The sequence below is a fragment of the Nerophis ophidion genome, linkage group LG04, assembly GCF_033978795.1.
Source record: "Nerophis ophidion isolate RoL-2023_Sa linkage group LG04, RoL_Noph_v1.0, whole genome shotgun sequence".
NCBI classification, from domain to species: Eukaryota; Metazoa; Chordata; class Actinopteri; order Syngnathiformes; family Syngnathidae; genus Nerophis; species Nerophis ophidion.
Window position 1 is genome coordinate 69,362,390 of NC_084614.1, and position 15,212 is coordinate 69,377,601.

At 40.9% G+C, this 15,212-nt stretch overlaps 1 protein-coding gene across 3 annotated transcripts in view; it reads right to left on the reverse strand.

The window, feature by feature from the left end:
* Window positions 1–15,212, reverse strand: part of arhgef12b (Rho guanine nucleotide exchange factor (GEF) 12b) — a 60,151-nt gene that overhangs the window by 570 nt on the left and 44,369 nt on the right. For 2 of the 3 annotated variants that reach the window (XM_061898899.1, XM_061898897.1), the window contains exons 20-36: window positions 13,244–13,410; window positions 12,386–12,532; window positions 12,225–12,310; window positions 8,939–9,064; window positions 8,741–8,855; window positions 8,561–8,664; window positions 8,400–8,477; window positions 7,480–7,555; window positions 7,245–7,412; window positions 7,086–7,173; window positions 6,925–7,005; window positions 6,781–6,854; window positions 3,267–3,614; window positions 3,008–3,193; window positions 1,870–2,048; window positions 1,524–1,590; window positions 1,153–1,441 (exon numbers count right to left, since the gene is read on the reverse strand). In XM_061898899.1, the coding sequence (XP_061754883.1) occupies window positions 1,428–1,441; window positions 1,524–1,590; window positions 1,870–2,048; window positions 3,008–3,193; window positions 3,267–3,614; window positions 6,781–6,854; window positions 6,925–7,005; window positions 7,086–7,173; window positions 7,245–7,412; window positions 7,480–7,555; window positions 8,400–8,477; window positions 8,561–8,664; window positions 8,741–8,855; window positions 8,939–9,064; window positions 12,225–12,310; window positions 12,386–12,532; window positions 13,244–13,410 (2,104 nt within the window). In that variant the 3' untranslated portion in view covers window positions 1,153–1,427. Of the gene's footprint in view, window positions 1–1,152; window positions 1,442–1,523; window positions 1,591–1,869; window positions 2,049–3,007; window positions 3,194–3,266; window positions 3,615–6,780; window positions 6,855–6,924; window positions 7,006–7,085; window positions 7,174–7,244; window positions 7,413–7,479; window positions 7,556–8,399; window positions 8,478–8,560; window positions 8,665–8,740; window positions 8,856–8,938; window positions 9,065–12,224; window positions 12,311–12,385; window positions 12,533–13,243; window positions 13,411–15,212 lie in introns of those variants that run through there. The other variant, XR_009806571.1, reaches the window with a different exon arrangement.

Here is a 15,212-nt window from a genome sequence, read left to right on the forward strand (position 1 = left end):
TTTCCCCAAATATTTGTTGGACAATTGTGAATTTTTTTCTCCAAAATTATTTTATGACTTTATTCCCATGATAATATACCTTTTTTCAGCAGTACTGAAATTATTAAAATGTCATTATTCATTTTTTTAAATATTTTGAATATAATACTTTTCTAATACCACAAACATTACAACAGTTTTTTATCATGTTTCATAAAAAATAATAAAGTGAAAATAGAATAAAATAGACGGACAAAAAACAATACAATTTGAGTATGGAACACTCTTGATACAAAGGTGTGCTTATCTTTTTTTATTTGAAAGGAAACATACACTTTGCAGACGTGACAGCTGTGGGCGGAGCCTTTAAACAAATAAATACTATATGACAACATTAAAATCCAAGCAGATATTTTCTTATATTGTCAATCAGCGTTAAATATCCTCCGAGTGTTAATAGAGTTAACGTCATTGCAGTCAAACAAATAAAGAGTAGGGTTAATACTGCAGGAATATGTTAGTTGTGTTTTTGGTTGTTAAAACAATATTAAATGTTCTTTGTGTATAAAAAAAAAACAGTTAAAAACCTTTGATATACAGTCATAATTGTACATTTAAGTTCATTTACACTTACGAGTTTTAACAATCCTTTACATATATTTATATATATATACCGTACATATACATATGTATATGTATATATGCATATGTATATATACATATGCATATGTATATACATATATACATATGTATGTATGTACATATATGTATATATATCCATATGTATGTATATATATACATACATACATGCATACATGCAAACATATATAGATATACATATATACACACACATATATATCTACATACATACATACAATCATATATTGATATACATACAAATACATATATATATATATATTTACATACATATATATGTATATATATATATGTATAAATCTATATATATATATGTATATGTACATATATGTATATATATATGTGTATATATATGTGTATATATATATATATATATATATATATATATATATATATTATATATATATATATATATATATATATATATATATATATATAAATATATATATATATATATATATATATATATATATATATATATATATATATATATATATATATATATATATATAATTTTTTTTTTTTTTTTTTGATTGGATTTTGTGCAGTCTTGGTCTAAGGTGTACCGAAATGCAAGGGACGCAAAGACAGTGTGAAGTGTAGCTTTTGGAGACTTACAACAATAAGAAGATGTCCACATGGCAGGTTATCGAGGCTCCATTTAAGTCCCATGGGAGTAATGCCTGTGACCCCCGCCGTATATCCAGTGTCATCGGAAGAATAAACAACAATCTTCAGTGTTTTTTACGTGATGCTTTCAAGTCCTTTTAGAGATAACAGGAAGACTGCCGTCACTGAATCCCGTCTGAAAAAAAAAAAAAAAAAACCAAAATGTAGGCAATCGTAAAGGAAATGTGGAAAGAAAGTATGAAAGAAGAAAAACGCACCATTATCTAAATTAGTTGGCGTGTCAGAATGTGTCCCTTGCAGCTGGTTGTACTTCAGCTCCACTTCCTGGAAGTACACCATAAATCATCAACAGTGACATTTTATGATTAATACTAAAAATGTCAAATAAAAAATACAACTAGTTTGATGTTGTGCGTGCCTACATTTCAGAGGTCAGTGAATGTACCGTATGCATGTCCGGGTGACAGAGTGACGACTGATTGGTGAAGAAGCATGAAGTGAGTGCAATGTAGAGCAGACTATTGTGGGACTGTGAGACCGTGTCAATGTGCACTTTTTTCCCACGCGAGTTTTGAGACTATGATTTGGGGGTCCGTTTTGCACCTTGAGGTACTGCAGGTCGGCCTGCAGGAGGCGCAGGTGCGTCATGAGCTGGCGGCTGAGGTTGGGCCCGCCGCCCTCCATCTGTGAGGACGAGGACAGAAGCTTGCTCATGTCGATCCCCGCGTCTCCGCCGTCGTCGTCTTCGGAGGCCCCGCCTGGATCCAGAACCAGGAAGTCACCTGGAAGAAGACAACAGTCCCGATACGATGTCGATATAGGATATCGGTCCAATATCAGCAAAAAAAAAGCACACTTGGTTAGTCTTGTATTTTAGTAAAGTAATTTACAAAATGTAAACATGGCAGGCTATAGGCTTTGAGCATCTACACAACAGTTAAGCACACATTTGTAAGATAGACGTAATACGTCTCCTTAGTTGAACAATATTATAGTCTAAATCCAATAATTTTAGTGGCATATTACTTACACATACAAAGTCTCCAAGGCAGAAGCGTAATAGAAAATATCCAGTAACAAACGTGTCCGAATTATTCAACTGCCTGTGTGATGCCCTTAACTAAATTAATGTGACCGCTCGGTGTTGGCAAAAAAATAAATTACCACTCTACTTCAACTTTACATAAGTCAGCATAAATCCATTCCAGACAGTTAATATCAAATAGGTTAAGTGTTTTCATACCTACCATTAAGGATGTATATCAATCAATCAATCCAAGTTTATTTGTATAGCAATAAATCACAAGTGTCTCAAAGGGCTGCACAAGCCACAATAACATCCTCGGCTCAAACCCCACATCAGGGAAAGAAAAGACTCTATCCAATAGGATACAATGAGAACCTTTGGAGGGGGCCGCAGATGTGGGAACCCAATACCAATAGCCGTATCATTTGTCCAATATTAACGGTCCTCCCCGACCCAATTAGGAACCGGTACCATAAAATGCCAGTACTCTATGTACATCCCTAACTAGCACTGTTTTCTGTTTGACTCATTTCACTTGATTAAACACATTCCAACATTCCACACTACAAAATAATGAAATGATGTATGATTCGAGCTGATATTGTGATGGCTCAATATCAGTATCAGCCAATACTCAAAGCTCCAATATCGGTATAGTCTTAATAGTAAAAAAGTTGTATCGGGAAACAAAAGGACAAAAATAAACCCTCTCACCGTTGCGTTCAGTTTGAATGTCGTCTTTTTCTGAGCTTTCACAAGCTCCGCCCACTGTACACCCAGCTATTGGACCTTCAGGGGTGTCGGGAGGTGTGGTCATGTGACAATTACGGCCTTCGCCGTTCCCCCCCGCCACCTCGCTGGCCATCATGTGGTTGAAAAGAAAATGCTTCAGCGTCACCACTAAAACAGAAAACATGTTAGATTACGTTCAACCTCCCCCCTCCAAAAGTCAGCATGTGATTTGCTAACTCACATGTTCTCAGAGCTTCTTCAGCCTTGGAGGGTTGCGACACGAACATTTCGCCCTCGCCGCTCTCTATGGCGATGCCTTGACGACAACCCTCCTGCAGGAAGGGCAATTTGTCGCCCAGCTGACCATCTAGGAAGGCCTCCAGCTCCTCCTCGTCCACCTCGCCGTCTTCTTCCTCTTCTTCGCGTGTTTCCGCCGCAGACGGCTCCTCCGCCTCCACTTCCGCCTCCACTTCCACCTCCACTTCCGCCTCCACTTCCGCCTCCACTTCCGCCTCCTCCTCGTCCTCGAACTTAGTGCCGTCGAAGGGACTGCTGGGGGTTGTGGGAGCCGCCTGAATGTCTGAAGACTCTGAGAAGATGCAACGCCTTCATGTGACACAGTTCTTTTAGTCCTGCCGTTTACAATATCAGCACGTTTTCGCCAAACAAATGAAGGCTGAAAATAATCCACAAAGTCAAACCCCATGGTGCGCTCGCTCACACGTGCCCCTGCGCAACTTCGACATGTAATTAAAATATTGCGATCGCTCCACCTGCTACTCATCAACAATATCATCTACTTTGCATATTAGAAATGAAAAGACTCAAAATAATCCACAACACATTCTAAAGTAAATTTTCGGACTAGTGACGTCATCCACCACCCCCTTTCCATTCTTGTCCAAATCACCCAAAACTTGTTCTATTTGTTTGTGCTGTTTTTATGGTTTTAACATTATGATTCATAACCAGGTGTCCACGGGTAAATTCCGACACCCCCAATTATCCCGAGAGATTTCCGGTGTTTAAAGTTAAAGTTAAAGTACCAATGATTGTCACACACACTCTTGTTGTGGTGAAATTATTCTCTGCATTTGACCCATCACCCTTGATCACCCCCTGGGAGGTGAGGGGAGCAGTGGGCAGCAGCTGTGCCGCGCCCAGGATTCATTTTTGGTGATTTAACCCCATATTCCAACCCTTGATGCTGAGTGCCAAGCAGGGATGTAATGAGTCCCATTTTTATAGTCTTTGGTATGACTCGGCCGGGATTTGAACTCACAACCTACCGATCTCAGGGCAGACACTATAACCACAAGGCCACTGAGTAGGTTTAATGCCTCTCTCAGAAATCACCCGGGTCAAAACTCTCAGATTTTAACCTAGTCGACAATATAGACGGCGTGCTCTGATCGCAAAGCTTTAACAGTCCTTTAAAACCTGTCGTCGCGCCCGCTTTTACGCAGTGTCGTCTGCATGCCAGCCGGTAACATGTAGTATGCAGCATCTTTTGATACACGGCAGTGACTGCAAGGCATAGTTAGTCAACAGCCATACAGGTTACACTGAGTCTTGATATAAACCACTTTAACACTCTTAATAATATGCGCCAAACGGTGAACCCACATCAAACAAGAATGACAAACACATTTCGGGAGAACATCCGCATTGTAACACAACATAAACACAACAGAACAAATACCCAGAATCCCATGGATCCCTAACTCTTCCGGGCTACATTATAGACCCCCGCTATCACGCAACACCGCCGCCCCCCAACCCCGCCCACCTCAACCAACGCACGGAGGGGGGTGGGGGGGATTTGATGCTAGCGGGGGTGTAGCCCGGAAGAGTTAGGGATGCATGGGGTTCTGGGTATTTGTTCTATTGTGTTTATGTCTTGTTACAGTGAGGATGTTCTCCAGAAATGTGTTTGTCATTCTTGTTTGGTGTGGGTTCACAGTGTGGCGCATATTAGTACGAGTGTTAAAGTTGTTTATACCACAACTCTTAGTGTAACCTGTACGGCTGTTGAACAACTACGTGTTGCAGTTGTCTAAGTGTGTCTATAAAAGCCATATACGACTCGTAGCTGGACTGTGCCAGATATTTGTACATATCGTAGAGGGCGGCAAAGGCAGCGCCTTCATAGCACGTCCGCATTAATGTTGAAGAGCGAAAATCAGCAGACATTCGCAAAAATAGTTGCTCTGAAATTCGTGAGTGTCCCGGACAGTTTGGGAGGGTTGGTAAGTGTGATACTGTCAAACGCAATAATTTAAAACTCGCAGGCCGCCCCAACATTAAATTTTCATATTAAGGTGCGGGCCGCGAGTCTGAGACCCCTGGTTAATACATAGCACAAAGCAAAAAAAAAACTCTGTACGCAGTGTTATTTCATTTTAAATTTCAAAATAGTTTTGTGGCTCCCAATTTTTCTTTATTTTGTGAAACGGGTCAGAATGGCTCTTTGGGTGGTAAAGGTTGCCGACCCCTGTTCTAGGTAATGTTGCAATTTTCTATGCCAACTAAGCAATGGACTCAAAAAACACTCCAACGTATGTAAGGCTCCACATTTCCAAAAATGAACTAGTTTGACACTAATATACATCGGTTTTATTAACATGCTGATTAGCATTAACAATTTTATAAGGCGATTTCGACATCTACAAATTTATTAACGAAAACTACAACGTAGATGCATGTTATAATTTAACAGCTGGTGCGTAATAAGTACAATACTTACAGTATTAACACATTGCAAGACTCAACAGCAACAGCAATAACACCCTAAACTTTACATAACTGCCATCTAACGTCTTGGACTTGTAACTTTAATTGCAACTTAATGCTGTACTTGCAAATGAGACTCAGAAAAGTGATAATAAAACGAGAAAACTAAACAGTTGGACAGCAGTTATCATAAGTGAAATAAAAAAATAGATATCAAAAACTATTAGTATTTATTACCACACTCAAAATTCACAAAAATTGGTACTATTGAGTACTGGTAATGATTCCCAGGTATCGGGAATTGGTACTGTATCGGTTCATGTGAACTGTAACCATCCCTACTTTGTCCTGTAGGCTAATATATTTAAGGAGATCGCTCCTACCACCAGTTATTATTGATAATCGCTACTTTGCATCATAGAATTCACTAGAAAGTGTCCAAAATAATTGTGACAGTTAAAGTCAGCAACCTGAATGTGATTGCTCCTCCTACCAGTTATTACTGATTGCAGCCACCATGTTTAAAAAGGTTGCATTAATACAGGTTTGTGTGAAGTGAAATTAACGGGTCAAATGCCTCAAAGATCACTGGCTGCTCTCTGCCCTCCCTAGATGAACTGTACAGTGCCAGGTGCCTCAAAAAGGCCCAAAACATCATGAAGGACCCATCTCACCCTGGACATAAACTTTTTGAACTGATGCCCTCAGGCAGGAGATATAGGACAATAAAATGCCGGAAAAAACATTTTAAAAAACACTTTTTACCCGAGAGCAATAGTATCACTGGACACAAGATAACAATGATGACTGTGCATGTGAGCTGTACGCTTGGTATTTTTTATGTATTTCATGTATTTTTATCTATTTATCTATGTCCTTATGTTTTTATGTATGATTTTTGCACTAAATTAGTTTGCATACAATTTCGTTGTGCAATGTACAATGACAATAAATATATATTCTATTCTATTATTCTATTCTAAATGCTTGTTTTTAGTCTAAATTTTCTCTGCCGCATTTACCTGAGGGGTCGTTGCCATCTTTGCTCGGCTTCTCCATCCCACTGTTGATGATCTCGATGGCTTCCTGCACCCCTCTATGAAAGAGAAAGATCACGGTAAAAACAGACAAAACAAAATAGGCCAAAAAAACGTTAGCAAGCTCACTCAGATGGAGTCGAAGTTGTGTCGCTGCTGTGCGATTTGGCCTTCATTGCGTCGGCGCACTGCGTGATCAGACACTGCCAACTAGTGGACAGAATAGGAATGAGCCGCGGCGTCAATGACAGCGTTGTGTTTCGTTGTCAGGGTGACGTCATGCCGCTTACGTTCTCTGGTCGGACACGCTCTGAGCCGTCAGCTCGTAGATCTGAGCCCCGTTGTCCGACATGGAGAGCACGAAAAAGGACTTGTTGTCTAAAGAAGACATAAAACATTTATCAGCAAAAGCGAGCTTGACGTTTTTACTGAATAATAAAAACAGTTACTTGTGGCGACGGGCCGGACCAGCACGGTGTTGAGTTTGATGACGGGGCTGAAGGCGAGTTTGGTGTCTGCGGCGCTCGCCACGTTCTTGCTGTGGAACTTGAGCACCAAACGCTCGTCCTGTTTCTGGAGTAGAACCAGAATGTCCTCCAGGAGCAGCGTGTAAAGATCTGCAGAGGACCGGCCACAACATTAGGAACACCTGCCTCAATGGAAAACTTTAAGATATCAGCGTACCAATTCTTTTGTCCTTGTTGACCTTCCAGGAGAGTGGTCCTTCATGGACCATCGTCCTCTTAGTGAGGTCCAGGTTCTGCGGAATAAAAAATTATCTTTCAACCACTAAACGTTATCATTAAGGATGTGTCGATCGATCGTCCACCAATCAGTATCGGCCGATCTCCCTGAAAAAGTTTGTGACCTAAAGCTGATCGCCGCTCATACGGTTTTTATTTTTAGTCCCCCGGCTGAGAAGCAGTTAGCAACTAAGTGTTTTTTCTTCTTTGCTCTCAATGAAGGCGGATGCCTTCCTTTCCTCTCCCTTATTTTTTGTGGGATGATTGTCTTGTTTGGCGTAGGAACTATCACGATTTTGGAAGCATTTTTGACTACTTGGTTTGTATTTCTTTGTTGTTTATCTGTCTTTAGCTATTGTTTTCATGCAGTTTCCCTCTGCTTGTTTAGTGCATATCCCTGTTGCACTCACCCTTGGCGTTTGTACTTTTAGACATTAAAAACTTTAAACCTGCAACCTGCTTTCTGAGGTCACGACCTCCACGAAGAAGAACATCCCTCACAGTGATCTGTATTTTTATCAACCGATTTCACTCATGGATGATCGATATCAGAATCAGCGGCATAAAACCCAGATCGGAACATCCCTCGTTATCGTTAGGCAGGACTGGGCGGTATAGCTCGGTTGGTAGAGTGGCCGTCCCAGCAACTTGAAGGTTCCAGGTTCGATCACTGCTTCCGCCATCCGAGTCACTGCCGTTGTGTCCTTGGGCAAGACACTTTACCCACCTGCTCCCAGTGCCACCCACACTGGTTTAAATGTAACTTAGATATTGGGTTTCGCTATGTAAAAGCGGTTTAAGTCACTACAGAAAAGCGCTGTATAAATATAATTCACTTCACTGCCCACATTTTGTTCCTACCCTCAGCTCCAGGATGAGCGGGTTCTCGTTGGGTTTCAGTGACGAGATGTCCAACCTTCTCTGATAATCCACCAGCCTCTGTAAAATGGGAATAAGATGTACACCCACAAAAAAAACTAACATTCTTTGTCCTGGTGAAGTAATTGCTAAAGTGACGCTACCTGCTTGTTCTCGGCCTCTTTGACGGCTTGGTTGACATGGTTGAGAATCTGCTTGCAGCATTCCACGGCTTTCTTCACCTTTTCAGCGTCCTCCTCGTCATCCTCTGCAGAACAAACAAAAGTATTGGGACGCACAGTGGGTTAATCGCACACAGTCAAGTAAGACGCGGTGCTTTGTACCCGTGTACTTGGCGATCTTCTCCAACAGAAGCGGGTACTTGGTTGCTCGCTGCATCTCCACAGGAATGATGTCTTTCAGCTGCAACCGGCGACACAGGCGGTTTCTCTCGGCCTCCTGAGGAAACACGATGCGGCGCGGTCAGCGCATTTTAACGCCTGCTTACAATGCGGATGTTGGTGGCGTCCTGGAGCTCTGACCCGCATGAACAAGGTAAACCGCTGGTCTTTCTTCTTCTTGGTCTTGATGAGCTCCAGGGCGGATGGCTGGTTGCTGCAGAATGTGGCAACCGCTCTGTTTATCTTCTCCTCTTCCTCACCACTGAACTGAAACAACACGCACTTGCTTTTCGTTGTCTTGGATGAAAACCGCTACCAAGATCGTACATAATCACAACCTTATCTGGTGAGATTGGACCCCGATAACAGCAACGTGTTCTATCTATAATATATTACTAGTAACCTATTTATTACCTATTCTATTTATATCCGATACTATTTGAATTACTATGTGCAGTACATATTATTGTTCTTGTGGTACTCCTTGGGCTAAAGCTGGGACTTAAGGTAATAAATTTTGTGCCATTTCATGTGACTCCTGTGTTGCTTGAATTCTACACATAAGATGTTCTATGTTGGATTAAATTGCTGCCAAGTTCCCAATGTGTTCCTCATACCTGGATAGAAAGGGTTAGGGTTACAATACACTTAAAATATATTAAATGTAGGTAAATTTAACAGATTTAATTTGAGGTTTTTGTGATTATTTAAGTAAATTTATTATCGTTGTATTATATGCAGTTTTTTTTTTACGTCATCCTAAAATACTAAAAAAACGTTAACAGTAAATTACACTAAAATAACACTTCCCCTCCCCCTTCCTTATCCTTCCTCTGCTTTTGCTTCCTCGTTTCGTCTTATTTTGGAGCCTCTCTCCACACTGTTCTCCAAATCAACCCATTAAATCAATTGATTTGTCTCTTAACGCAATTAGCAAGATTTTTTTTACCAGAAACTTGAGTAATCCCCTTGTTCACCCCCTGGGAGGTGAGGGGAGCAGTGAGCAGCAGCAGTGGCCGCACCCAGGAATAATTTTTGCTTATTAAACCCCCAATTTGAATCATTGATGCTGAGTGCAAAGCAGGGAGGTAATGGGTCTCATTTTTATAGTCTTTGGTATGACTTGGCCACGGTTTGAACTCACAACCTATCGATCTAGCCATAAGGCCACTGAGTAAGTTAAAGGGGAACATTATCACCAGACCTACAGTATGTAAGCGTCAATATATACCTTGATATAGCATAAAAAAGACCATATGTTTTTTTAACCGATTTCCGAACTCTAAAAGGGTGAATTTGGCGATTTAAACGCCTTTCAATTGATAGCCTGTCGAGCGATGACCTTTCACCCGTGCCGTCACAACATGAAGCAATCCGCCATTTTCTCAATCTTATTACACGCACCAAGTCAAATCAGCTCTGTTATTTTCCGTTTTTTCGACTGTTTTCCCATACCTTGGAGACATCATGCCTTGTCGGTGTGTTGTCGGAGGGTGTAACAACACTAACAGAGACGGATTCAAGTTGCACCAGTGGCCAAAAGATACGAAAGTCCCTCGTTTGTTCCGCATACTTTACCGACGACAGCTATGCTACGACAGAGATGGCAAGAATGTGTGGCTATCCTGCGACGCTCAAAGCAGATGTATTTCCAACGATAAAGTCAACGAAATCACAAAGGTGAGTTTTGTTGATGTTATTGACTTATGTGGCGTGTGCTAATCAGACATATTTGGTCACTGCATGATTGCAAACTAATCGATGCTAACATGCTATTTAGGCTAGGTGTATGTACATATTGCATCATTATGCCTCATTTGTAGCTATATTTGCATCCAGCCTTTCCCTCCACCCACATTTAATGCCAAACAAACACATACCAATCGTTAGTTAGAAGGCGATCGCCAAATTCGTCCTCGCTTCCTCCCGTTCCGCTTTCTGTTGTGATATGGCTCAACAGCTTCAGTTTCTTCTTCAATATTGTTTTCGCTACCTGCATCCATACTCCAACCATCCGTTTCAATACATGTGTAATCTGTTGAATCGCTTACGGCGCTGAAATCCGAGTCTGAATCCGAGCTAATATCGCTATATATGTCTGTGCTATCTGCCATGTTTGTTTCTGCGTGGTCACGCTGTGACGTCACAGGATAATGGATGGGTAGATATAACGACGGTTAAAATCAGGCACTTTGAAGCCGTTTTTCGGGATATCGCGTGATGGGTAAAATTTTGAGAAAAACTTCGAAAAATAAAATAGGCCACTGGGAACTGATTTTTATTGGTTTTAACCCTTCAGAAATTGTGATAATGTTCCCCTTTAAAGGACATCGAAGCGCTCTACCTATTCGGAACTCTGATAACAGGGCATCAGCTGTTTGGATTTAACGTTGCCCTGGTTCATCGACAGAAGGCTTAATATGAAGGCAGCCGTCAAGGTACCCAAAAGCTCGCCGTCATGATTAAGCTCAGACTGTGGTGATGTTTAAACTAAATCACAAACTGGATAACAGCTGTTATCGTATCAACACCAAGACTGTGAACGGCATCGTTGCAAGTCTTGAGTTGTATTTCTGGATGTGTGGTATACATTCCAACGCTTACTGTCTGTTTTTCCTGGCTCTGCGCCCTCTCTCCTTCGAGTGGTTGTTGCTGGAGGAAAGCTGGAGCTTGGAGCACACCTGATGGCAATCACCAGTGGACTATACTAGCTGATTACTCACAGCTGCTTTTTTTTATGTCTCTCCCAACACATCAGACAATCCCCTGACTACTCTTCATGATTGGACTTATGAAGTGTCTTATTTTGCTACTTTGTTTTATGTTGATTACCTCCGCCTTCCTTAATTAGTATTTTATTTGCTCCTTTGTTTTTTGCCTTTTTTTGTAGCGCTGACTGTTCCCGCCAGTGCCACTGTTTTGAGTTTTGTCTCCCTGTGTTCTCATTAAAGATTTTGTTTCAACATGCATCTCAACCTTTCAGCCCCTCTGCTTCAGGGGTCCAATCTGCTCCCACAGCATAACTGTGTGCTGATGTGTTTATGTTTGCTGAGGATTTTTTTTTCCAAGTCCCACAATGCGTCCCCTCCAGGAGAACAGTTTGGGAGTTGCTTTTTTTCTCCCTCCTCATGTTATCTTTTTTTCCCATCGTTTACGGGGCGCTGCCCATGTGGTGACTTATTGGCTTCCTGTCCTGTACCCCCTGTCATATTATGTTCCTGTTTCTTAGACGGGTTAACTGTAAACAAATCTCCTTGTACTTTTTAAGTGTAATGACAAAAAACACATTGTAGGTATGCTAAAACGCTAAGTACACGCCTATTAGTGGCCAGCAGAGGGCAACTCCACTAGTGTCAAGTTACTGCATGGAGCTTACTAGGTTAATAATTAAAATATTCTACTTTTAATGAGTGCAGAATGATCTTACCCAAGCCAAGAGATCCTCTCCGATCTGACCAATGACAGAGGTCTCACTCCTTTTTCTAATCGCTGCCATTTGTTCTGTTAAAGAAACTACGGGAGCCGGACAAGAAAAAAGGTTCATTAAGAATTTGGTTTTGGTTTGGATTTAGGATCATGTTGCATCACCGTGCAGCTGGATGATCTCCTCCAGGTTACTGAAGAGGCTCTTGATGTCCTCCGAAGGCAGAATGGCGTCTCTGCTCAGCCTTTGGTAGAAAACGCTGTCCAGCACTTTGAGCATGCGCAGGTGGGCTCGTTCGGTGTAAAACAGCTCTAAGTAAGGGAAAGAACGGCAAGAATGTTTAAATTATTAGCTTTTTAGTCCAAACGAGTAATTGTCAAGTATTTCCTGTTGCGCCCCCTAGGGGAAGAGGAAAATGTTTCATGCCCTCCCACTCTCCGCTGCAACTAGTGTCATGTGTATAGAAAATTGTTGTAAGTACACCCCCGCAAACCATTGAATCCTTATTAACATTAAATACAACAAAAAATAAGTATTTGCAACAAAGAATAATTGTATTAACATTGTTTTTGAAGTTTTCAACAGCAAATTATTTAAGTGCATCAATTTACCTGAAATTTAAACGTTAATGAACATATATAACAAAATATAAAAAAATGTTGACTGACTTGAGCCATTTGATACTGAAAAGTACAATTAAATACACACAATAAATATTGCATTCAAACTGAACAGCAACATTAACGCAGAAGCACAGTATACTAAGCACTATCCGATAAAACAAATATGGATAAAACCAATTTGTGTGCTTCTTTTTTTTTTGTAAATAAAGTCCAGATTAATGGCTACAATGAGCACGTTCTGTCGTGCACAGCAATTTGAAATGGGGTTTGAAACATGATACTGATAAAGCATGCTCCCCGGGCTCACACACTCCCCACCTGGCATCGCACCGCGCTCTCCCACAAGAGTCCGACCAACTATTTGGAAAGAGCTGGCCTGAGGGACGACGACTGACTTACCGTTGATGACCTCTTGTCTCTTGATCTCCTGCGGTGTCAAGCCCGCCAGCACGTCGCGGCTCACCAGGCTTTGCCAGTTTAGAGGATCCTCCTCGCTCTCCGCCTCACACACCTGGTCGTCCTCGCTCTGGACGTCAGCCGCACTCGACGTGCACTGCACCTCCATCCTGGAAGCACACATTGTACAGTATGAGGATCAACTTGAGGGCATTTTTATATACTTTCTATATACAGTACTCATGAAATACAGTGCAGGGTTTCCCCCAGATAGCCAATATACCGATGCGGCGTGGTCAATATGACCTCATCAAACTAATTTGCATAATTGGTGCTGATGCATATGTTATCTTTAAAAAGGCTAAAAAATGTTAGACATACTTTTAAAAACTAATCTGTCATTAGTATTAATATATACAGTATTTTTCTTATATTATTTTTCAATTGTTGCTACTTATTGTACAATGTAACACAGGCTGCACTTTGTTGAGAATTGTTCAAGCTTCTAGAGATGTCTTTAATTCTTTTAGTGAATTGTTCTTTATTAAACACAACTATCAACACATTTAGCATCTTTTTCTGGTGTTACTGGAGACTGTACTTGTGTTAAGAGACTCCTTACTTCTGTCGTTCGATGAACAACAAGAGCTGTGGCGAGCACCAACTGTCCCAAAACACCCATCCATCCATTTTCTACCGCTTATTCCCTTTCAGGGTCGCGGGGGGCACTGGCGCCTATCTCAGCTACAATCGGGCGTAAGGCGGGGTACACCCAGGACAAGTCGCCACCTCATCGCAGGGCCAACACAGATAGACAGACAACATTCACACTCACATTCACACACTAGGGCCAATTTAGTGTTGCCAATCAACCTATCCCCAGGTGCATGTCTTTGGAAGTGGGAGGAAGCCGGAGTACCAGGAGGGAACCCACGCATTCACGGGGAGAACATGCAAACTCCACACAGAAAGATCCCGAGCCTGGATTTGAACCCAGGACTGCAGGACCTTCGTATTGTGAGGCAGACGCACTAACCCCTCTGCCACCGTGAAGCCCCCCAAAACACCCATTAAGGTCAAATATGCTTTGCATTATTTGTTATGTTTAAATCGCAAGCAAAAATTTGAGTAACAAGTAACAAGTAGAAAATCCCATTCGGTCTTATTCACGAGTGTTAGCTTGGAGCTAGAGATCAACATAACCCTTTTTTCCCACCATGGAAGAAAGTAGGTGTGAAGGACACAGAGTAAGTGGATGATATTCACTGAATTAAAGAAATGATCAAAAACATTACAGAGCGTTTCACTGCTACTCTGCACTATTCTGAAGCAGAATGAGTGTAACACCAGCCAAGGATGTCAATATTTAATCTAAACAGCAGACATATTTCCATGAGAATATGGAAATAGCTGCAGTTGGTGAGTTTGACGGAGATGTAGCTGGAAGGAGATACTGTAGAAGTCCACTCTCCAAAGTATGTACTGTACAATATTATTACATTATCCCCTAAAAATACTGTAGTAATTAGTAGTACACTTTTGTATATATATTTTTATAAAACACTTATACTTAGGATGTCGTAGTGGTTTGTGCAGCCCTTTGAGACACTAGTGATTTAGGGCTATATAAGTAAACATTGATTGATTGATTGATTTTCTAGAATGTTTTTTTAGAGCATGTTGTATGTTAAAATTTGACTATTGGTGGGGCACACACCAATTAAAATGATTTCCATTTATTTAAATGAGAGACATTGATTCGAGATACAAGTGTTTTGAGTTAAGAGCTCATCACATAGCCATTTAAGCTTGTGAATTGAGGTACTACTAATGACCCGTGCAATTTAGTTATTTTACAATATTTTATTATATTTATTTGACAAAAGTTCAAAAATTGTGTTTCACACAACAGACAAAAGTCCAACTCATTGTGGTCCATAAATGTACACACTCTACTTATTCATATATTTTT